General features: G+C 46.8%; 1 protein-coding gene across 10 annotated transcripts in view; it reads left to right on the forward strand.

Annotated features, from left to right (window-relative positions):
• The first annotated feature begins 318 nt into the window (after window positions 1-318).
• NF2 (neurofibromin 2) overlaps window positions 319-24,619 on the forward strand; it is a 100,620-nt gene continuing 76,319 nt past the window's right edge. For 6 of the 10 annotated variants that reach the window (XM_030582315.1, XM_030582313.1, XM_030582311.1 and 3 more), the window contains exons 1-2: window positions 11,557-11,632; window positions 22,577-22,755. In XM_030582315.1, coding sequence (XP_030438175.1) covers window positions 11,572-11,632; window positions 22,577-22,755 — 240 coding nt within the window. In that variant the 5' untranslated portion in view covers window positions 11,557-11,571. Of the gene's footprint in view, window positions 521-11,556; window positions 11,633-22,576; window positions 22,756-24,619 lie in introns of those variants that run through there. The other 4 variants (XM_030582318.1, XM_030582320.1, XM_030582319.1 and 1 more) reach the window with 2 other exon arrangements.

Here is a 24,619-nt window from a genome sequence, read left to right on the forward strand (position 1 = left end):
GGCAGTGTCCCGCCCCTGGCGAGCTACTGGGCCAATGGCGGAGCGCGGTGCGGCTAGGCTGCGCTGGCAAAGGCAGGTAGCGCTGCTTCCTGCGGCCCCCACCCCCCGGCAGGGCCCGATCCCCGAGCGGCCCCCGGAGCGGTGGAGGCCGCCCCACCCCGCAGGCCAGGGCCCCGACCTGCCCCGGAGCGCCCCCCCCGGCTAGGTCCGGCCGGCCCCTAGGCCAGGTGTCTGCAGGCGGGAGTGCCGGGGTGAGCCGCGGGCCCGGCGTCAGGCCGATGCGACGCCCCTGCCCCCCGCTGCAGGCCGGGGGGGCGGGCTGACCTGCCCGGGCCCGGTATTGCACCCGGCGGGCGTCGGGCCTTCCCGGAGCCTGGCTGGGGCGGGGGCGTTCCCGCGTCTCGCCATGGCCGGGGCCATCGCCTCTCGGATGAGCTTCAGCTCGCTGAAGAGAAAACAGCCCAAGACCTTCACGGTGCGGATCATGACCATGGACGCCGAGATGGAGTTCAGCTGCGAGGTAAGCGCCGGGCGGCTGCTCCCGAGCCGCGCGGGGACGGGCCAGTCCCGCCGCGGGGCTGGGGGGGCCCCGGGGACACTGCCCGCCGGGGGGGTGGGGGGAGGCCAAGTGTAGCTGCCCAGGGCGGAATGTGATCAGCGCGCCAGGGCTGGCACACCTTGTGAAAAGCTTGGGGTGAACTGTAATGAACAAAACCGGGCCTGAGATCATCTCAAACATAGTACTTCCCGCGCCGCGAATGGCCCCTTGCGTCCTGCTGGGGGCTCTGGCCTGTTGGTAAATCAGAGAAACGTGCTCCCCACTGAATCCACTTTCTGCTGTCCCCCCTCCCCACCGATATTCCCTTCTGCCCGTGGTGGGGACCTGCTAGCTAAATATTGTACAGATCCTCTGTTGCGAGATGAATGTGCTTGTAGCCCGAAGATGTGCGGTTTCAGTTTGAATGTCCTTGGATCTACTCACGGCCACCTGCATCTGTTCTGGTTAGGAAGTTCTATGCTAAATGGTGCCGTTTTTCATATGCCTGCATTGTACAGGCACTGGAAGACTACAAGGAGGACCTCTAGGAATCCATTGTTAAGCTAGCAACCAAGTATAACGACTTACCCAAAATATGTGTAGGGAGAGAAACTGTATGAATATAAAGAACTTGTGTGTTAGTGCAGGAGGTTCCTTGGTGCTGTGCTGTGATTCACCAGAGGGGATGCAGTTGTGTCGTCTTGTGGGAGGCTCCAGGGTACTGTGCCATAATATAGAAGAGAGGAAGTCGTGTCTTTGCACAGAAGGTTCCTCAATGCAATTGTCTTGTGACTGCCAACCTCTACCAGAATGGTACAGCGCATCCTTGAGCAAAGGAATTGGGGGTGGGGTCAAAAAATAATTGCTCTGATTATATTGCAAAATAACAAAATTGGCTCTGGGTCATCCCCTATGATGATGGTAAATTAGATACTTTCCACTCCCTTGTAGCCCCTAAGAAAGAACGGCTTGCGGGTACACTCTGTACAATAGGTAAGCAAAAAGCTGTAAACAAATAACTATTAAGTTACAGTGAGGTTTCTGAATGACTTGAAATATCTTTTGGGGATGCTGAAGGATAAACTTTGAATGCCTTTGGCCTTTCGTACCCTTTGTTATCACCCCCAGCAACATCACTACTTTAGTCTGCTCTAGGAGTGCTGTCTTAGTCATTTGTATTTTCATATCAATCTGCTTTGATCTTACTAACTGGCAGACAGCAAATTCCAGAGATCAAATTTTGCAAGGAGCATAGGAGACCTAGTGATTTGCCATTGTAAGTTGGCATTACAGCTATCTGGTGCTAGCTGTCTGAGTGATGCAGTTCGAAATAGAAGCAGGATGAAGTATCCAAGGGGGTGGGGGGAGGGCAGTAATAGAGACTGAGCATAGGCTGTGAGATGGCTTGAGTGTCTTCACAACATGATGTGGCCCTGATCCTGGGTTGGGCCTGTGGGCACTAATGTAGTGTAAGTAACTTGTTCCTAGGCAAAATATGTCACTAAACTGGAGTCCTAAGAATGTATAGTATCCAGGCACTTGCTATCTGGAGAATGATGCAAACAACGTGAGGGAGGATTTGGAGGGGTCCATCAGATAAATCCAGAAGCATTGTTCTGATGAGAGGTCTCCACCCCTCAACTACTGGAAGGTGTGGGTGCTGAGAATCCTGGCAGGTTGTCGTCTCCAGACGTGATTTGGGCCTCCAATTAGTCTACAGCTAGAAGGTGTCAAATTACACTTGAAGTTTTCTCCCAATACTCATGTCAGGGTTGCTGATGTGATGGCCACTCTACTGCTTGCTCTCTCTAGGTACTCCTAGCACACGGTCTCTGTAGTTTAAGTGCTTAGCCTTAATTATACTAGCCTCTGAGAATAAGCAATGATTTAGTCACAGAATCCGTGACTTCCAATGACCTCCATGCCTTCAGCCTGTGGTGGTCAGGAGCTGCAGGGTCCCCTGCTGCCCACAGGGGCAGGGAGCGGCAGGGTACTCCCACTGCCTCTGATGGCCCCACAGAGCTCCAAGCTGCTGCAAGCAGCAGGGTACCCTGCAGCTCCCGTCTGCCACAGGATACCCCATAGCTCCTGGTCACTGCTGGCTTCAGGTGGTGTGGGGACCCACAGACCCCCATTTTCTCACGGATATTTTTAGTAAAAGTCATGGACAGGTCATGGCTTCTGTGAAATTTTCCTTTTTGCCTGTGACCTGTTCGTGACTTTTATGAAAAATAGCTTCCTCCAAGGCAGTATATTATAATTAAGGCTAAGATTGTGTCAGATATCAGTGACCCTCCTCAGTCTGAGCGATTGAGAGAGGAATGGCGCTACTTAAAATTCTTGGCTTTTTTTTTTTAACACCCTCTCCTGTTTAACTCAAATACTTGACAACAGTTAGAAAGAAGAACAGGAGTACTTGTGGTGCCACAAGTACTTCTGTTCTTTTTGCTGATGGAGAGTAACACAGTTGCTACTCTGAAATCAGTTAGAAAGAAAAAAATCTCTGTTAAAAATTCAACTCTTCTGCCCCTTCAGTTAAGGTCTGAGAAAGCTTTGTGTTCTCTGGTCCTCCAAGGAGACCTTCAGAAAAGGAAAGAAGACTTGATATTACTGATTTCTAAGGAGTAGTAGCTCCCCCAGTTAAAAAAGGCCACTTTTCAGGCTTTTATGCCCACCCTGAACAGAGAGGGCGTAAACCCGGTTTTGGTTCCTGTTTGTGAGTGACCTTTAAGAATAAGGAATGTTAATATTCAATACCCACACCCTGGCCTAATTTAACTAAAAAACAATTGAATGGATTCTCTCCATATGTTCTTAAATAAATACATCTTGTTTCAGCTAAGATCAAGCATGGAAAACTTGAGCCCAAAACGAGAGTTTTTCAGTAAGTGGGGGCAAAAAGAGTTGTTTGTAACTCATTTATTTTGCACTTGCTACTTACTGAGCAACCGGTGAATTGGCTTTTGTGGAGCTTGAATTATACTGGTTGGTGTAGTTTAAATCTAAGCTCCTAGAATGGCTGACCAAATGCTGTCTGTGACAAGGATAAACAAAGCCTTCAAATCTTATATGGCTTATTGGGCCTCTCTAGTAGTTGAAAATTGTTCAAGAAGATGTGTAGGCTAAAGGGATTTTGTTGTGGCTTTCTCTTCCTTTTCCATCTGTTGTTTCTTCAATATTTCATTTTTCTATCTTATAATAGATTATAAACACTGTTTTTCTTTGTGGTTGATATTTAACCCTCATGAGCCTAACTCATATTGCTGTGTTTTGTAATGATCCGGTGGACTTCTAAATTGGGTAATGGATAATAGGAAGCTGATGTAAAAAGGTTGTGCCTTTTTAAATGGAGAGCAACAAGTAGTTTAAAAAGAGTCATGGGTCTCCTGTAACTCCATTGAGTCCAATGCAATTATGCCGGGGTGAGTTTGGCCTTGTATGTTTTTATCATTTGTAAAATGTCATTAATGGCTCTGGATAATGAAATCCTCAATCCCCAGAAGAGGTAGAGACAATAGAGCATAGCAGTGCAACTGCATATCTCAGGGCATGTCTGCACTACAATATTAGGTTGATTTTATAGACATCGATCTTTAGTAACCGATTTTATACAGTTGCTCGTGCGTGTCCCCACTAAGCGCATTAGGTTGGTGGAGTGCGTTCTCAGTACTGTGGTTAGCATCGATTCACAGAGTGGTGAATTGTGGGTAGCTATCCCACAGTCCTACTGCCCATTGGAATTCTGGATTAAGCTCCCAATACCTGATGGGGCAAAATCATTGTTGCGGATGATTTTTGGGTACATGTCATCAGTCTCCTTACCTCCCTCCCTCCCTCCTTGAAAGCAATGGCAAATAATCATTTTGTGCCTTTTTTCCTGGGTTATCCGTGCAGATGCCATAGCACAGCAAGCATGGAGCCCGCTCAGCTGCACACTGCTTTTGTGACTGTTGTAAATACCTTGCGCGTTATCCTGCAGTATGTGTAGAGCCTATCTAGGAGCTGCCAGCACGAGGCAGATTGTGAGGAGGACATGGACACAGACGTTCCTGAAAGCATTGGATGGGGCAATTGGGATATCCTGGTGGCACTGGGGCATGTTGATTCTGGGCCCAGCAAACAAGCAGAAACTGGTGGGACCGCATAGTGTTGCAAGTATGGGGAGATTCCCGGTGGCTGTGAAACTTTCACATGCATAAGGCCACTTTCATGGAACTTTGTGAATTGCTTTCCCCCTCTCTGAAGCTCAAGAATACCAAGATGAGACCTGCCCCAACAGTTGAGAAGCAAGTGGCGATAGCCCTGTGGAAGCTTGCAATGCCTGACTGCTACCGGTCAGTTGATAATCAGTTCGGAGTGGGCACATCTACGGTGGGGGCTGCTGTGATCCAAGTAGCCAGGGAAATCGGTACCCTTCTGCTAAGGAAAGCTACAAGAAGGAACTTTCTTCCCAGACCAGAAAATTACTGTTGAGGATGTTGAAATGGCAATAGTTATCCTTGGGGACCCAGCCTACCCCTTGCTCCCATGGCTTATGAAGCCATAGACAGACAGCCTGGACAGCAGTAAGGAGCAGTTCAACTGTAGGCTGAGCAACTGCAGAATGGTGGTAGCATGTGCCTTTGGATGTTTAAAGGGGTGCAGGCGCAGCTTGCTGAGTAGGTCAGACCTCAGCGAAAGCAACATTCCTATTGTTACTGCTGCTTGCTATGTGCTTCATAATATCTGTGAGAGTAAGGTGGAGATGTTTATGGCAGGATGGGAGGTTGAGGCAGATCACTTGGTGGTCAATTTTGAACAGCCAGACACCAGGGCAGTTAGAAAAGCACACTGAGGCACGCTGTGCATCGGAGAGGCTTTGAAAAACCATTTCATGACTGACCAGGCTACGGTGTGACAGTTGTGTGCATTTGTCCTTGATGCAAAGCTGCACCCTTTGGTGAATGTACTTAGAATCATAGACTTTAAGGTCAGAAGGGACCATTATGATCATCTAGTCTGACCTCCTGCATGACACAGGCCACAGAATCTCACCCATCCATTCCTGTATCAAACCTGTGTGTGAGCCTTGTAGTCCTCAAATCATGGTTTAAAGACTTTAAGGTGCAGAGAACCTTCCAGCAAGTGACCCATGCCCGACGTTGCAGTGGAAGGCGAAACCCCCCCAGGGCTTCTGCCAGTCTGCCCTGGAGGAAAATTCCTTCCCAACCCCAAATATGGCGATCAGCTAAACCCGGAGCATGTGGGCAAGACTCACCAGCCAGCAGCCAGGAAAGAATTCTCTGTAGTAACTCAGATCCCATCCCATCTAATATCTCATCACAAGCCATTGGACATATTTACCGCTAATAGTCAAAGATGAATTAATTTCCAAAATTAGGCTATCCCATCATACCATCCCCTCCATAAACTTACCAAGCTTAGTCTTGAAGCCAGATATGTCTTTTGCCTCCACTATTCCCCTTGGAAGGCTGTTCCAGAACTTCACTCCTCTGATGGTTAGAAATCTTCGTCTAATTTCAAGTCTAAACTTCCTGATTACCAGTTTATATCCATTTGTTCTTGTATCCACATTGGTACTGAGCTTAAATTCCTCTCCCTCCCTGGTATTTATTCCTCTAATATATTTATAGAGAGCAAGCATATCTCCCCTCAGCCTTCTTTTGATTAGACTGAACAAGCCAAGCTCTTTGATAAGACAGGTTTTTCATTCCTCGGATCATCCTAGTAGCCCTTCTCTGAACCTCTTCCAGTTTGAATTCATCCTTCTTAAACATGGGAGACGAGAACTGCGTACAGTATTCCAGATGAGGTCTCACCAGTACCTTGTATAACGGTACTAACACCTCCTTATCTCTACTGGAAATACCTCGCCTGGTGCATCCCAAGACCGCATTAGATTTTTTCACAGCCATATCACATTGGCGGCTCATAGTCATCCTGTGATCAACCAATACTCCGAGGTCCTTCTCCTCCTCTGTTACTTCCAACTGATGCCTCCCCAGCTTATAACAATAATTCTTGTTATTAATCCCTAAATGAATGACCTTGCACTTTTCACTATTAAATTTCATCCTATTACTATTACTCCAGTGTACAAGGTCATCCAGATCTTCCTGTAGGATATCCCGGTCCTTCTCTGTATTGGCAATACCTCCCAGCTTTGTGTCATCTGCATACTTTATTAGCACATTCCCACTTTTTGTGCCAAGGTCAATAATGATTGGTCCCAAAATCGATCCCTGAGGGACTGCACTAGTAACCTCCCTCCCTGACAATTCACCTTTCAGTAAGATCGGTTGTAGTCTCCTCTTTAACCAGGTCCTTATCCACCTTTCAGTTTTCATATCGATCTCCATCTTTTCCAATTTAGCTAATAATTCCCCATGTGAAACTGTATCAAATGCCTTACTGAAATGGAGGTAAATTGGATCCACTGCATTTCTTTTCTCTAGAAAATCTATTACCTTCTCAAAGAAGGAGATCAGGTTGGTTTGGCACGATCTACCTTTTGTAAAAACATGTTCCATTCCTTGTAGGCTTTCTGCTTTTTCTTTATCACCTCTCTGAGATGCTTGGTCTACAATTCCTGCCTATTAATTTTTTCACCTATCTTGGGATGCGGGCTTCTGATAGTTTCTGCAACTTTGACTTGAAGTAATTCCAGGCTTCCTCCACCTTAGATCCCTAAGTTCTTCAGTCCAATCCATTTCCCTAACTAATTTCCTTAGTTCTTTAAAGTTAGCCCTTTTGAAATAAAAAACCCTAGTTCCAGATCTATTTTTGTTTATCCTTCTATTTAGTTTAAACTGAATTAGCTCATGATCACTCGAACCAAGCTTGTCCCCTACAGCCATTTCTTCTATGAGGTCCTCACTACTCACCAAAACCAAATCTAAAATGGCATCCCCTCTTGTTGGTTCAGCAACTACTTGGTGAAGGAATCCATCAGCTATTGCATCTAGGAAAATCTGAGCCCTATTATTATTATTATTATTTTATTTATTACTAGCATTTGTTCTCCAGTCTATATCTGGGAAGTTAGTCTCCCGTGATCACACAATTCCCATTAGTATTTACTTTGTTAAAAAAGTCTCTATCCATATCCAGATCAGATTCTGGAGGTTTGTAGCACACCCCAAGCACTATCTCAGGGGAGACTCTAGTAACTTTCTTCCTCAATGTGATTTTTTTGCCCAGACAGACTGTTTTATCCATTCTATCCCTTCTTAATCCCTTCCCTGTAAAACAATCCCCCTCCCCCTTTTGACCACAGCTGGCTCAGAAAATAATGTCCCTATTGTTCTGAATCCATTCATTCTTTATTTATTAAAAAATACATGAGATCACTGACAATGCTGATTAGTAAAAGGAAGCCTAGGTGTACAAAAGGTTTGATAATGGGTGGGGTGGGGGAGGAGGGAAGGGTTAGGATTAGGGTTAGGGCTTCGAATGACAGCCTTCTGTTGCTTGAGCCAGCCCCTGGAGTTGAGTGGCAGGGTGCCTGGAGCCTCCCCCTCTTCTTGGGCATCTGGTTGAGGAGGATATGGAACTTGGCAAGGGGGGTAGGTGGTTATACAGGATGCAGTGGGGTTCTGTACTCTAGTTGCCTTTCCTGCAGCTCCGCCAGATGCCTCATCATGTCCATTTGCTCCCCCATTAGCCTCAGCATCTCCTCCTGCGTGTTCTGATCACACTCGCTGTATGCTTTCCTGGCCTCTGCCACCGAATGCCTCCATGCATTCAGCTGTGCCCAAGCAGTGCGAGAAGATTGCATGAGCTCTGAAAACATGTCATTGCCAGTGCGGTTTTTTTCACCTTCTAATCTGCGATAACTTCAGGAGTGGAGTTGATGCGGGGAGCATAGAAGCATTTGCAACTGCAGGGGAGGAAAAAGGAGAGTAGACTTTACAGAAGATACATTTCTGAGAACAAAAGGGAGACTCTTTCACAGTGAATCAAGCAATTCACAGCAGACAGCACGTGTTTTAGGTACAGGGTCACATTTTGCCTTTCATATTGAGGGCTTGCTGGTATGATGACATATCACACACGGCTAGGTGACAGAATTCAGTTTGCAGGCAGCCATGGTAAGCCAAAGGTTATGTGGGGTTGGCTTCTTCCACGTTCATGACATGTGAGAATGGTTTCAAACTGCAGCGCCCTCTTTTCCCATAGCAACCAATGCCGGTTGTGTTTGCCTTTTAAAAGGAGAGGTTGCAGTTTTGGGGTGGATGTGCAGCACACCCCTTCCCCTTCCCTCCATGGGGCTATTCTCCAGGTTAATCCCTTTTAACCAAGTGCAAACAGCCTAGCACGCCCAGGGTCTAATGTGTCAGGGATCAGCAAACAGAGGGATTACTATTCCCTTACAAAACTGCCCCTGTTTCAACCAGGTGACCATAAATGATATCACTGTCCTGAGACTGACACAGAAAGATAAAGACTGAATGTTGCATGAATGTGACCAAAACCCAGGACCATTGACTGTCATGTTTTGTGCTGCAGTGATTTCGGACCAGTTGCTACTGGCATGGCATGGTAAAGTGTCCTGCCTTGGAGGATGATATAAGGCAGCCCTCCCCAGAAACTCTCTGCAAAGGCTTTCAGAGCACCTCCAGGAGAGCTCCATGGAGATGTCCCTGGAGGATTCCCGCTCCATCCCCAGACATGTTTAACAGACTTTTCCAGTAGCTGTACTGGCCCCGAATGCATCCCAATTGCTCAGGGCAAATCAGATATTAAACACAATTGCTTTTAACCCCTGTAATGTCGTTACAAATGTGCACTCACCAGAGGTGCCTTCTCCGCCTTCAGGGTCCGGGAGCAATAGGTCCTGGGAGGGGTATTGGCTCCAGGTTGAGGAGAAGGTTCCGGCTGCCGGGGAGAACAGATTCTCCACTTGCCTGCTGTGCATTCTCCTCCTCCTTTTCCTCATCCACAAAATCCTCATCCTTGTTGCATGAGGCTGCCACCTTGCAGGTGTCCACAGAGAGTGTTGGGGTACTAGTAGGGTTCCCCCCTAGAACGGCACGCAGTTGATCATAGAAATGGCATGTTTGGGGCTCTGATCTGGAGCAACCGTTTACCACCTGAACTCCTTAATTTTCATGTGGCACTGCCATGCATTCCTGATGTAGCCTCTGTCCACCATGCTCTGTGCAATTTTGGCATATATATTTCAGCATTTCTTCTACTGGATCAGAGTTCTGCCTGCACAGTCTTCTCCCCATACTGCTGTCAGATCTAGTGTCTCCCATTTGCTCCATGCTGGAGCTCATTTGTGATTCTGGGACTGCATGGTCACCTGTGCTGCTGAGCTCGCCACGCAGACCAAACAGGAAATGAAATTCAGAAGTTCCCCGTGCTTTTCCTGTGTTCCTGGCGAGTGCCTCGGAGTTGAAAGTGCTGTCCAGAGTGGTCACATTGGAGCATTCTGGGGTAGCTCCCGTAGGCCCATACCATTGAATTGCACTGCGTCTACAGTACTCCAAATTAGACCCAGGAAGTCAATTTTAGCGCTACTCCCCTCTTCGGGGAGCAGTAAAGTGGTCGATTTTAAGGGCCCTTTAGGTCGGCAGAACGAGGTTGGTTGTGTAGACTTAACATGGCTAAATTCTACCTAACCTCGAAGTGTAGACCAGGCCTCAGAATTGCTCAGGAGGACACCTCTTTCCTTTCCAGGGACGGAGGGGGAGTTGTCTTGTACAAGACAATTGTTCTCTCCCTGTAAGAATGTCAGTTAATAATATATGTAGTGGCTTTCTATGGCGTGAAAACTACTCACTTCCTATAGGCTGTACAGTATTTGTCAGATAACAAAGTGGGTTGGATTTGAACTGCTAAGTCTTACATCTTCAAATGACTCCTCAGGGAGGCTTCTGCTAAAGAAGCCCTTTTTTTATCACTGCAGATGAACTTCCACAGCCTCTCCTGAAAGCACACAGAGAAACTGACAAGAATTGTCAGTGTATTCTCTGTCAGTGCTGTTATAAAAGCAGAACCTGCAGGAACTCTGCTGCGATCCTTTGCTGCTGCTGTTAGGGAGCCTTATCTTTGTGGGGAAGGAAGGAATGAAGGGAGGTGACTTGTGGCCTGGTGGCAGCACATCAGGGCTTGCATTCCACCATCGTCCCTTGCCTTCCATACTAGAAGCAATGTTGGAGGGATTATATTTAGCTGGAGGGGATTTGATAACCACCCACCAGACAAAAGACAGTCTGCTGCAATTTGAGCCTTTGATGATGTGGATCCTGGAATGAACCCTGAAAAGAGCATTGGGACATGAGGTGAAAGAATGATATGCAGCTACTAACTGCCATGTATTTGTCCTGGAAACAATCCCCCTTCTTCCCCCGCCCCGTGTGTGCGCACACAGACATGCAGAGCTCTAATGAAGAGTCTGTCTTCAGGTTGGAAGGATGGTCATACCCCAAAGGGGCAAGACTTTGTGGTGAGGGGATGAAGCTGCCAGTGAAGCGGCTTCCTAGAGATTTGTTCTCTTGGGAGAAATGTAGGATGCAGATTTATTCCTGCTCTTTCCATTCACTTGTCATCTGTGCACAAAGCAACTTTTCCTTTGTATTGGCTGGAAGAGCTAATGGCCAGTTAGTCCCATGCAGGGGGAGAGCTGCTACAGTGTTCCTGCTATGGCTGGCAGTACAGGGACTCTTCTCCCTGATGAGCCATGGCAGGTCTATTGGGTGGAGAAGGCAGGGAATTACTACGTCCGGCCTTCTGCCCCTCCTGCATTTGCTTGCCCCTCCCCATGTCTTTCAGACACTGCTGTTCACTCCCAAGGCTTCTGCCCAGCCATTGGGGACCCCATTGCTATTGAGGCTGTGAAATATTGGAAAGGATTAGTTTGTTAGTAATTGCCTAGATTTGGGCAGATAATGCATTTTAATTCTGTTTTTACTTCCTCCCCACTTCAAACCCCTTGGTATCCCCACAACCTCCTGCCCAGTCTCCTGATATCCACCTGCCCGCCACCATCTGCTCCTCTGCCTCCCTCCCCGTCTGCCCTTCACTGCATGCTGCTTCTCTGTCTCCATCCTCATCCATTGTTCTGCTGCCACTGCTTCCACCACGTGTGTAAGTGAATTGGCTGTGTGTGTTGGCAGCTGTATGGTGATGTGAAGTGAAGGGTTTGAGGGGATCTGGTAGTTATGATGCTGGCTGGTAGAGCATGTGTTTGAGGTTGTGCCGTATGTTACGTAGCTCTAATTGGTGGCTTAGGTGCTTTGTATTGTTGCTGGGAAATGAACTTCAACAAACTTAACTCTTATTTTAAAAGGTCTTTTTTGTGGGAATAATATAATTATTTGCACTTCTCTAGTGCCTTTAATCCAAAAATCTCAAAGCCTTTAACAAATGTAAATGAATCAAGTTCCCCCAACCCCTGTGGGTGTGACATTCCCCAAGGTACAGTCTGGGCTGTTGACCATCGGTGTCTCTTTAAGTCTCTAGCCAGGGGTGCCTTTTACACTGCTTTGTAGTCAGAACAGCCACTCCTGACTTGCTTGCGCAGCCTTCAGCATGCAAATTCACTCCCAGCAAAATACATGAGCATGCTGAGGAGTTACTCATGAATTACATACAGGGTGACACCTGCAAATTCTTACTCTCAGCCTTGTCCCCCAGAAATGTGTGTCTTGTGCTGCTCAGTACCTTTCTGAACAGTATACGCCCATAGAAAGTCCATCACTTCATCAAAGGAAAATGGATGTTTCCCACATACTCTAATCCAAACATACTGGATAAAATAAATCAATAAGATAAATTTATTAAGAGACAGATTTTAAGAGATTACAAGTGATGATGCATAAAAGTCAGGATTGGTTACAAAAGAAGTGAGTAATGCACAAGCTAGTATTTAACAAGCTTAAATGAACTTAAAAGCAAAAGTTTTGTCTCAACATACACTGTAGTAAATTCCACAGGCTAGGTCTCCTTCCAGTCTAGGACCACTCCCCTTTACTTCAGTTCTTTCAGGGTGGTTAATATCGTGAGCAGAGAGATGGGGGGAGAAGACATGAAGTCAAGTGTTTTCCTCTCGCTTTATAACAATTTCTTGTGCTAGAAACATCCTTGCTCAGTCATGCTGACACGCAGGGTCAAGCAGGACATGAAGTTTGAATGGTCCCTGAAGTGGAAATTTCTTGTTTATACTTTCCTGTTGCTGAAGAATTGCTGCTTAAGCCATGATAGCTTATTAACACCTGGCTGGAGTGCTAGTGTGTCTTTGGGTATGTCTACACTACGAAATTACTCTGATTTTATAGAATTTGATTTTTGGCAACAGATTGTATAAAGTCGAGTGCATGTGTCCACACTAAGCACATTAATTTGGTGGTGTGCATCCATAGTACCGAGGCTAGTATCGACTTCTGGAGTGTTGCACTGTGTGTAGCTATCCCATAGTTCCCACAGTCTCCCCCGCCCATTGGAATTCTGGGTTGAGATCCCAATGCCTGATGGGGCAAAAAACATTGTCGCGGATGGTTCTGGGAACGTGTCATCAGGCCCCTCTCTCCCTTCCTCCCTCCATGAAAGTAACGGCAGACAATCGTTTCATGCCTTTTTTCCTGGGTTACCTGTACAGACACCATACCATGGCAAGCATGGAGCCTGCTCAGCTGACCATCCCCTTATGTCTCCTGGGTGCTAGCAGATATGGGACTGCATTGCTAAATAGCAGCAGCTCATTGCCTTTTGGCAGCAGACGGTGCATTATGCCTGGTAGCCATCGTCATCGTACTCCTGGGTGCTCTTTTAGCCGACCTCGGTGAGCTCGGTCAGGGGTGCCTTGGCAGACATGGGAGTGAGTCAGCCAGGTCATTCCCATTTTCTGCTGAGCAGCCAGGAGATGACAATGGCTAGCAGTCGTACTGCACTGTCTGCTGCCAGCCTAAGATGTAAAAGATAGATGGAGTGGATCAAAACAAGAAATTGACCAATTTGTGTTGTATTCATTTGCTCCCCCCTCCCTCCCTGCCATGAATTCAACGGCCTGCTAAACCCAGGGTTTTCAGTTCAATCCTTGAGGGAGCCATACTGTGTGACAGTTGTTTGTGTTTCTCCTTGATGCAAAACCACCCCCTTTGTTGATTTGAATTCCCTGTAAGCCATGTCGTCAGTCGCCCCTCCCTCCGTCAGAGCAACGGCGACAATTGTTTCGTGCCATTTTTCAGTGCAGACACCATACCATGGCAACTATGGAGCCTGCTCATCTCAACGTAGCAGTCATCAACATTGTAAACAACTTGCACATTATTGTGCAGTTTTTGCAGAACCAGAACATGAAAAACTAGGTGAGGAGGAGGCAACAGCAGTGCGGTGATGAGCGATGAAGACATGGACACAGAATTCTCTCAAACTGCGGGCTCCAGCGCTTTGGAGATCATGGTGTTAGTGGGGCAGGTTCATGCTGTGGAATACCGATTCTGGGCCCGGGAAACAAGCACAGACTGGTGGGACCGCATAGTGTTGCATGTGTGGGATGATTCCCAGTGGCTGTGAAACTTTCGCGTGTGTAAGGGCACTTTAATGGAATTTTGTGGCTTGCTTTCCCCTGCCCTGAAGCGCCAGAATGCCAAGATGAGAACAGCCCTAACAGTTGCAAGCTTCCACAGAGTTATCTCCATTCGCTTCTCAACGCCAGACAGCTACCAGTCAGTCAGGAATCAAATTGGAGTGGGCAGATCTACTGTGGGGGCTGTTGTGATGCAAGTAGCCAAAGCAATCACTGAGCTGCTGCTACGAAAGGTTGTGACTCTGGGAAATGTGCAGGTCATAGTGGATGGCTTTGCTGCAATGGGATTCCCTAACTGTGTGGGGGAGATAGGGGTATGGGTTCCATCTATCTTGGCAGTGGAGCACCAGGGCAGCCAGTACATAAAGCGCAAGGGGTACTGTTCAATGGTGCTGCAAGCACTGGTGGATCACAAGGGACGTTTCACCAACATCCACGTGGGATGGCTGGGAAGGGTTCATGATGCTCGCGTCTTCAGGAACACTACTCTGTTTAAACGGCTGCAGCAAGGGATTTACTTCCCAGACCAGAAAATACAGCTGGGGATGTTGACATCATATAGTGTGGCAAGTACCTGTTTCTCCTCTGCTGGCTCAGTCCCTTTTTTCCCTGGAGACACAGGCTTGGGCAGAGTAAAGTCCTTCCCGGTTGCGCAGGGTATGGCTGATCCTTTTCTCAGTCAGTCCCTTGCTCTGTTTTTCTCCCCTTCTGGGAAGAGTACAAGTCTTCCTGGCTGGAAGAATTCGGAGTCTTGCTGCACCTACTCACTGGCAGCTTCTCTCACTCCCCCCCCCCCTCCCCCCGCTTCCCTGCCAGGGAGGGTTTAAAAAGGTCTCCAGCAATTTGGGCCAGTTGAACCTAATTAGTTCCCTGGCAACCCCTGTTCCAGCTGACCCTTATTCCTCCATGGCTATCTCCGCTCAGTGAATAGGGAGAGGCCTTTTAGCCCCTCTGGGACTAATTACTATCCTTCTTTTGGTAGCTATTTGTCCTGGGTTTGTCACAATAGTTATCCTTGGGGACCCGGCCTACCCCTTAATGCCTTCGCTCATGAAGCCATACACATGCAGCCTGGACAGTAGTTAGGAGCTGTTCAACTATAGGCTGAGCAAGTGCAGAATGGTGGTAGAATGTGCATTTGGACGTTTAAAGGGTTGCTGGCACACTTTACTGACTCGCTCAGACCTCAGTGAAAGCAATATTCCTATTGTTATTGCAGCTTGCTATGTGCTCCACAATCTCTGTGAGAGTAAGGAGGAGACATTTCTGGTGGGGTGGGAGGTTGAGGCAAATCGCCTGGCCGCTGATTACACACAGCCAGACACCAGGGCGATTAGAAGAGCACACCAGGAAGTGCTGTGCATCAGAGATGCTTTGAAAACCAGTTTCCCTCCTACCCCCTCCAATCACAGCTTGTTTGTGAAGGGAATAATCACTGTTTAAAAACCATGTACTCTTTGTAGGGGGAGGAATAGCTCAGTGGTTTGAGCATTTGCCTGCTAAACCCAGGGTTATGAGTTCAGTCCTTGAGGGAACCACTTAGGGATCTGGGCAAAAATCAGTACTTGGTCCTGCTAGTGAAGGTAGGGGGCTGGACCCAATGACCTTTCAAGGTCCCTTCCAGTTTTAGGAGATAGGTATATCTCCAATTTTTTTTGGGGGTGGGGTGGGGTGGGGTGGGGAGGGATAGGTCAGTGGCTTGAGCATTGGCCTGCTAAACCTAGGGTTGTGAGTTCAATCCTTGAGGGGGCCATTTAAGGAGTTGGGGATTGGTCCTGCTTTGAGCAGGGGGTTGGACTAGATGACCTCCTGAGGTCCCTTCCAACCTTGATATTCTATGATTCTATGAATTGATTGTAAAAATAGGGAGAGAACTGACAAGGTACCCTGAGTGGGGTATGGGAGGAGGAGAGGAAGGAAGGAAAAGGCCACTTCAGAACTTGCTGAATGGCAGCCTTCTGTTGCTTGGGCTGTCCACTGGGGTGGAGTGGCAGGGTGCATGGAGCCTCCCCCCCCAAATTCTTGGGCATCTGGGTGAGGAGGCTATGGAACTTGGGGAGGGTGGTTAAACAGGGGCTGCAGTGGCACTCTGTGATCCTGCTGCCATTCCTGAAGCTCTGCCAGATGCTGGCGCATGTCCATTTGATCCCGCAGTAGCCCAAGCGTTGAATCCTGCCTACTCTGATCTTCCTACCGCCACCCCTCATCTTGATTGTCCCTCCTGTCCTCACGTTCATCCTTCCTGTCCTCATGTTCATTGGCCACTTTCCTGTACTGTGATATGTCCTTCCACACATTCAGATGAGCTCTTTCATTGCAGGTCGACTGCATGATCTCAGAGAACATTTAATTGTGCGTGCATTTTTTTCGCTGCCTTATCTGAGATAGCCTTCATGATGGCAGAGGGAGGCTTGAAAAATTTGCAGCTGCGGGAGGGGAAAAAAAGACATTTTACAGAACAATGGGTATACTCTTTCATGGTGAACAACACTATTCACATTACACGGCACATGTGATTTCAGTACAAGGTCACATTTTGCATCTTATATTGAGTGCCTGCGGCTTTGGTGTTAGAGATCACAGACGCAGGACCGGGCAATAGAATTTGGCTTGCAGGCGGCCATGGTAAGACATAGTCTTTCGGCTTTTGCAACGTTCATAAAAGCAGCGCCCTCCTTTCTCATATCAAGAAAAGCCTGTTGGGTGCTGCGGTTTTCGTGTTAACGTGCAGCAACAGAAACCAAACTACCCCCCCCCCCAATCCAATTCTCAGGGATGATCGCTTTACCCCTCCCCCCACCGCATGGCTGGTATCAGGGAAGATCCCTGCTAGCCAAATGCGAACAGCCCAGTGCAAATGCCCACTCCCCCCTCCATTGCTTGGCTAACTGTGGGGAGGATTTCTTTTCAGCCACAGGCAAACAGCCCAGTAGGAACAGCCACTTCTGAATGTCTCCTTAATTTAATTCCCGTATTTCAACCAGGTTACCGTGAACGATATCATTCTCCTGAGGATAACACAGCGAAATAAAGAACGGATGTTGCTTGAATGCCAGCAAACACCGGGACCATACGCTGCCAGGCTTTGTCATGCAGTGATACCAAATTACTTGCTACTAGCATGGCGTGGTCAAGTGTCCCACCATGGAGGATGGAATAAGACTGCTCTCCCCAGAAACCTTCTGCAAAGGCTTTTCGAGTACCTCCAGGAGAGCTTCATGGAGATGTCCCTGGAGGATTTCTGCTCCATCCCCAGACATGTTAACAGACTTTTCCATTAGCTGTACTGGCCGCAAATGCATCCCAAGTCCGCAGGGCAAATTAATCATTTAAAAAATGCTTGCTTTCAAACCATGTACCACTTGGGAGGGTATTTCAGTCAAGGTGAGAAAGAGATCCTGGCTGTTGGGGAGAACGGTGTGCTGTGTGCTCTCCTCAAGGTTGTCATCCTCTTCCTCATCTTCCCCTTCCGCAAAATCCTTAGGCATAGCTGAGAGTACTCCCTCATCAGAATCGATGGTCAGGGGTGCGGTAGTGGTGGCGGCCCCCTCTAGAATTGCATGCAGCTCAGCATAGAAGTGGCATGTCTGCGGCTCTGCCCTGGAGCGTCCATTTGATTCTTTGGTTTTCTGGTAGGCTTGTCTGAGCGCCTTAACTTTCACGTGGCACTGTAGTGAGTCCCTATTGTGTCCTCTCTCCATCATGCCCTTGGAGACTTTCAAATGTATTGGCATTCCGTCTTTTGGAACGTAGTTTGGATAGCATGTAATCGTCTCCCCATACAGCGATCAGATCCAGTACCTCCCGTACGGTCCATACTGGAGCTCTTTTTCGATTCTCGGACTGCATGGTCACCTGTGGCGATGAGCTCAACTGGCCAAACAGGAAATGAGATTCAGAAGTTCACCGGGCTTTTCCTGTACAGCTGGCCAGTGCATCTGAATTGAAAGTGCTGTCCAGAGCAGTCACAATGGTGCACTGTGGAATAGCTCCCGGAGGCCAATACCATCAAATTGCGTCCACACTAACCCTAATTCAAACCGGCGATGTAGATTTCAGCGCTAATCCCGTTGTCGGGGAGGAGTACAGAAATCGATTTTAAGAGCCTTTTATGTTAAAGTAAATGGCTTTGTTGTGTGGACGGGTGCAGGGTTTATTTGATTTAATGCTGCGAAATTTGACCTAAACTCATAGTGTAGACCAAGCCTTTATTTCTGAACACTTGTTTGAGCCTGCTTTTCTTAAACTTGGAGCATGGTACAGCAATGATGCGTAGTAGAATCTTATAACCCACATATAATGTTGATACATTCAGAGTGGTGGCCGTGTTAGTCTGTATCAGCAAAGACAAGGAGTCCTTGTGGCACCTTAGAGAGTAACAGAATTATTTGGGACAAGCTTTCGTGGGCTAAAACCTACTTCATCTGAATAAATTTGTTAATCTCTAAGGTGCCACAAGGACTCCTTGTTATTGATGTTGATCCATGTATTTTACCAGGGCAACAATGTTCAGCAGATGGAGTTTTCAAATGATACCTCACAGGGCATACTTTGATATTTTTTTTTACAAGGCTCTCTCATGGGCTCCTCCTCTCATTTTGTACTAAACCTCACAGAGCACTAGTTTTGGTTTGTTTAAATATATTTTGTTTTAAATCTGCCCCTCAGCAATTCCCAGATGTATATTTTGGGAGATTAAACCTCCTTTGCATCTGTCTACAGTGCAACTAACATCTCTAAATTAAACCCAAATCTATAATAATTCCTAGAAATGGAAGTTTAATGTCTTTTTACACTGTACAACTTCATAAACACAGTTAGGATTTTATTTTAAAGCTTTTAATTTGTTTAGGGAAATATTAAAGGTACAAACCCACCCTCTCTCCCTGTTTTCTGCTTTCATTATGGCCATTGAAGTGTGAAGTTTAATTAATCAGCAGCATATTAAGGGTGGAGACCTAGGGCTGGTTTACACCAGAAAATCAGATCAACTCAGCTGTGTTGCTCGGGGTATGAAAAATCTGCACCCTGAGCATTATAGTTAAGCCAGCCTAAGCCTCCTTGTAGACAGGACTAGATTGATGGAAGCATTCTTCTGTTGACTTACCTCAGGGATCGGCAACCTTTGGCACTCGGCCCATCAGGGAAAGCTGCTGGTGGGCAGAGGTGGTTTGCTTACCTGCAGTGTCTGCAGGTTTGGCCGATTGCAGCTCCCACTGGCGGTGGTTCACTGTTCAGGCCAGTGGGGGCTGCAGGAAGCGGTGTGGGCCAGGCCACCTCTTCCCACAGTCCCCATTGGCCTGGAACGGGAAACGGCAGCCAGTGGGAGCTGCAGTTGGCCGAACCTGCAGACGCCAAAGGTTGCCAATCCCTGACCTAGCTATTGCCTCTCGGGGAGGTGGATTTACTACAGTGATGGGAGAACCCCTCCTGTCACAGTAGAAAGTGTCTACACTGAAGCGCTACTACAGTGCAGCTGCAGTGGTTTAAGTGGACATACCCTACTTGCATAGCTCTTAGTATCACTGCATTATGGAAAAGCTGGGTTTGCCCCACCTCCCTGAGAACTAGACCACAGATGTTTTATAATATTGACAGATGGCTTTGTACAGGTAACCTGCTTGGAGATCAACATAGACCTTCTTTCAGCAAGATTATCTTATTTAAATGTTCCAGAACAGTTAGCACTGTGTCACGATTAAGGTTAAGATTTTTGTCATGGTTATTTTTAGTAAAAGTTACGGACAGGTCACGGGCAACTGTGATCTGTCTGTGACTTTTACTAAAAATAATGGGGGAGGGGCTGACGGGGAGAGGGCTGAAGCCTGAGCCGCATGAAGGCCGGGAAAAAGTTCAAGCTCTACTGTGGGAGAAGGGAGTCCAGCACCCGCTCTGCAGCATCTGACAGCGCCGGTGCCTGTGCCACAACCCCAGTGGCTCAGAGCTCTGGGGTCCCCCTGCTGCCCACAGCAGCTGAGTGCTCCGGCTCCCGCCACCGCCTGTGGTGGCTCAGAGCTCCAGGGTCCCCACTGACTGATACTTTCAGCCCCACTGCTCCTGGTGCTGAAATGGAAAATGTCACAGAGGACTCTGGAACTCTCAGAATTCGTCACATCCGTGACATAATCTTATCCTTAGTCATGATGTAAGCTGTTAAAGTAATCTAGCAACAGTAACGCAGTTCTGTCAGTAGGTGAAACTTTCAGATGAGGTACTGTAATATCCTTGATTTCTGCTGCTGTATCTGAACTCCTGTCCCTGTGTGCCATTGTGAGATGATCAAATTCATTTAGGAAGGAAATTGCATCTTTCCATGCTTTTTTTTTTTTTGTTCTTTCTCTCCATGAATTAAGGGTAGGTTGGTCTCTTAACTCCCTCTGATTTTGTGGCTGGCCAGGGACCCCATATCTTTTGTTCTTCACTTGTGTGTCTCCTTCCCTACCCCACTTTCTCCTTTTCTTTGCAGAGTTCCACATCCGGTAGGGTGACTGTCCTCCTAGTAGGGTGGGTTCTCCATTCAACCCCTTCTATAAGGCCTGGGATCTTAGATCCAAAACTCCTCTTCAAATTCTTACTCTGCGGAGATTTAGCTGCTACCCCAGCTGGTTCCCTGACCTTAATACAGTGAAACCTCGCTATAATGCGATGTTTGGGGTCCAAAAACTTCCATCATGATAAATGTGGGGTTGCGGTATAGCATGGTTTCAAGCCAGTCAGTGGTCCCCCAAGGCGGTGCATTGATGTGCGCTGCCTAGTGCCCAGCACGGGAGAGGAGCCGCAGCCCTCCACCTGCCAGGGACAGAACTCCGAGGCTGTGAGTGCCAGTGCTCTCTGTCCCCAGCAGGTGCGGGGCCGCGGCCTCTCTCCCCTGCCATGGTGTTGGGGACCACTGGTACTATGCCTTAAAGAGGAGCCAACCTATGATCACATTATATGCAATTTCATGTTATGGTAGGTTGTATGATTGAGAGATTTGACTGTACTTTGACAGCAGGAGCTTTGTGGGTCTTATATTAAAAGTGAAATGAAAAGGTTTGCAACCAATATAGAGAAATAATTTAAGCTCCCAAACCACCAAGATGCAAGTTTAGACTAAATGTATTTGTCTAAACTTTCATCCTGGTCTGGGGCTTAAACTAATTCTTTATTGGTTGGAAAGCTATTCAGTTGACTTTTCAGTAGATGGGGGCCCAATGCTGACATGGTATGGTATTTGTGGTAAGATTCCTTATCAGGATGTTGAGCACTACTTAGCTAAGCCATGACACCTATGTTTCAACCCAGTAGTAAACCAGGGTTCTCTTTCTGGCAAGTTGTGGGGCCAAATTGACTTCTTGAGTGTTGCACAGGAAGCGATGAGGCTGTAAAACAAGGCAGAATTTCATAGAATCAGAACGTCAGGGTTGGAAGTTACCTCAGGAGATCATCTAGCCCAACTCCCTGCTCAAAGCAGGACTATTCTCCAGACAGATTTTTGCCCCAGATCCCTAAATGGTCCCCTCAAGGATTGAACTCGCAACCCTGGGTTTAGCAGGCCAATGCTCAAACCACTGAGCTATCCCTCCCCCCAATTTGATTCTAGTGCTAAAAAGTGATGGCAGATGAGTAAATGGGAGATGAGTGAACTTCCCCTTCTTTTGCACAATACTCAAAGTTGTGTACATCCCTCCCCACCTGTAGATAAATACCAAATGACAGCAGTTTGACAGTGGTGTAACAATACCAATAGTAACAATGAACTGTCTTAATGCAGCTGAGCTTCAACAAATAGCTGGCAAGTTAACAGCTCAGGGAAAAACATATGGTTGTCAGCAGCAGTAAATTTTCTCTTTAAAAGGTAGGAGAGGGGGAAAAAAACCAAACCCTTCCCTGACTGCAAAGTGTATTTCAGTGAAGTAACTGAAATGCCAACTGCCAAATCAATGTGTGATTGCTCAGTGCTCTTATAACGTTCTGAGACTGTTCGGGAGGTGGGTGCCAATTGGAAGCTGCATTTCCTGTATTAAAAAAAATAATAAAAAATAAAATCAGCAGAGTGGAGGGTCCTATTTTAATTTGAACTTTCTGGTGATGCAAAGAGGTGTGCACACCAAAAAAGAACGCAATGCCAATTGAATTCTAACAGGTTGTGTGACTTGGGAATTAGCTTACCCGAGACATCTGCCTTGCCTGTGGTATAATTCAGCTTTGCTTCCCCCTTCTTATAATATTTAAGTCATTCACGTGAGACATATTCTGTGGTCTGTGTACCTTCCTTTGTACTGTCCCCTATGAATGGACAGCCCTCTCTGATCCTGTATGTCCCATAACCATCTTCTCTCAATTTTTTTTTCAAATCCTACCTTTCCTACCACAGTCTAATTCCCTATAAACCATGACAGTTTCTGTGGCTCTGACAGATTGTTGTTATTTTTAAGATAAACATTCTTTTTTGAGGTCGAAATTCATCTATCTGGTTGTGTGTGTATTTTTAATACTATATAATGCTCTTGTTTTGCTTGCAGTGCCATCCTACAGGCAGCAGCCTAGGAGATTCAGGGGAGGTCTACACTATAGCTGGGATCGATGCTCTGAGATCAATTCACCGGGGGTCGATTTAGCGGGTCTAGTGAAGACCCGCCAGATCGATGACAGATTGCTTTCCAGTCGACCCCTGTACTCTGTCCCAGCCAAGAAGAGTAAGGTAAGTCGACGGGAGAGTTTCTCCTGTAGACTCCCCCGCGGTACTCTATCTAAGGTACGCCGACTCCAGCTATGTTATTCGTGTATCTGGAGTTGGGTAGCATAGGTTGATTTACCGCGGTAGTGTACATGTAGCCTCAGTCTGGGCAATTTGGACAAGGAACTAACTTTTTACCAATGGCTTATCTCGCTTCTGGAAAGCACTGCATCACAACTAACAAACAGCATTTCTCCAAAAGCTGTCTATCATTTTATTATTTGTATTATTGTAGTGGCTAGAAGTTCCAGGCATGGGTCAGGCCCTCATGGTGCTAGACGTACAGACACCGAGCAAAAAGACTGTCCCTGCCCCGAAGAACTTATAATCAAAGTATAAGACAAGACGTATGAGATGTCTTAGTAATCTAAGTTCTGTTTCACAGTGTATAACAATGTCTCATTGTTTTTGTGCTCCCCAGTCTGTCTGTATCTGTATTAATATTAAAATATGTGTAAATGCCCAGTACACTTTCATGCTCAATATGAATAATATAGAGAAGCAGAACCTTTTTGTGGCTACAGTGCAACATAAATCTGCAACAGTAGTACCACAAATACTGGGGAATGGATTGCAGAGATCCTATGAAGTTTAAGAGCGTTCCACTCTTAGTGCTTTAAATAAATCAAAATATGCTGGGCTTTCTCTGAAAATGCAATCATTCCGCCCCCCAAAAATCAACAACTGATACCTCCCCCACAAATACAGTTGGTAACAGAAGAGCCCCATCTCCCGAAAAGCTGCATTCCTTCCAAACATTTCTGCCCTCTCCTAAAGCCCAAGAACATTGATGGGTTTTGCAGAGTGCCTATCAGGTGTGTAATTCCCTACCCAAATTTGCTCAATTGACGTTACCCTTCTTAGTTGTATGGTGAGGCGCCTTCAGCTCAAGTGTGTCTGCTGGTCTCAACTGTGGCAGTATAGTGCATGGAGATTTCTTGGAAAGGCAGGTGCCAATCTGTTATGGCCTTTGTAGGCAAAAATTGTGATACCAGTTCTTCTGTCATACACCTTTTGTCAGTCAGTCAGGAGTAACTCCTGAACTCAGTACAGTAGTAGAGGGTTTCTTGACCATTTCAGGTTGGCGATCCCTTATTCAAACTCAGAAATTTTCAGGATACCCTTACAATTGCTACAAATATAAGAATAAAATTGTAACCATCTTATTGTTGGTAAGCTTATATAATGTGTGTATATAGCAGTTGCAGGAGAATACTTGACCTGGAAATCAACTATAACTACATTTGACCTCACCAACTTTGAAGGTTTTGGCCCTTGTGAAGTTATTCCAGAAATTTTTTCTTTGCTTTAGAACTGTAATAACATCTTCAGTGCCTTGCAACCCCCTCCTATTCCCTTTTGCGACCTACCCCCAGGGATTGTGACCCATTGATTATGAAACGTGGCAATAGTGTATCAGTGTTAGTGAAGGATTGGGTGCTTTCTTCTTAAACTCCACCCAGAAACCAGTTGGCAGCCAGTGCAGATCGTAGAGTACCGGTATAATGTTTGCAGTGAAGAACCCCACTTAACAAGCAGGTAGTTGCATCCTGCACCTGTTTCTGTCTCCAAATGGATTTCAGGTGTCTCTCCTTGTAGAGCACATTATTGTACTCTAATCTCAAGGTGACAGAGGCACAGATTGCAGAACTGAGATGTGGATCTGGCAGGTGCATAACCTCCTGGACACATCCAGGGTGGGAGAGAGCCATCCCAGTTACTGTTGCTATCTGATTATCTCACTTCCAAATTACAAACTCAAGTGTTTAAATGATGGTAAATACCCTCAGGCTAGGAGGTCTATTTATAATTTTCAACATCTCTTCTG

This window comes from Gopherus evgoodei, chromosome 13, assembly GCF_007399415.2.
Source record: "Gopherus evgoodei ecotype Sinaloan lineage chromosome 13, rGopEvg1_v1.p, whole genome shotgun sequence".
NCBI lineage: Eukaryota > Metazoa > Chordata > Testudines > Testudinidae > Gopherus > Gopherus evgoodei.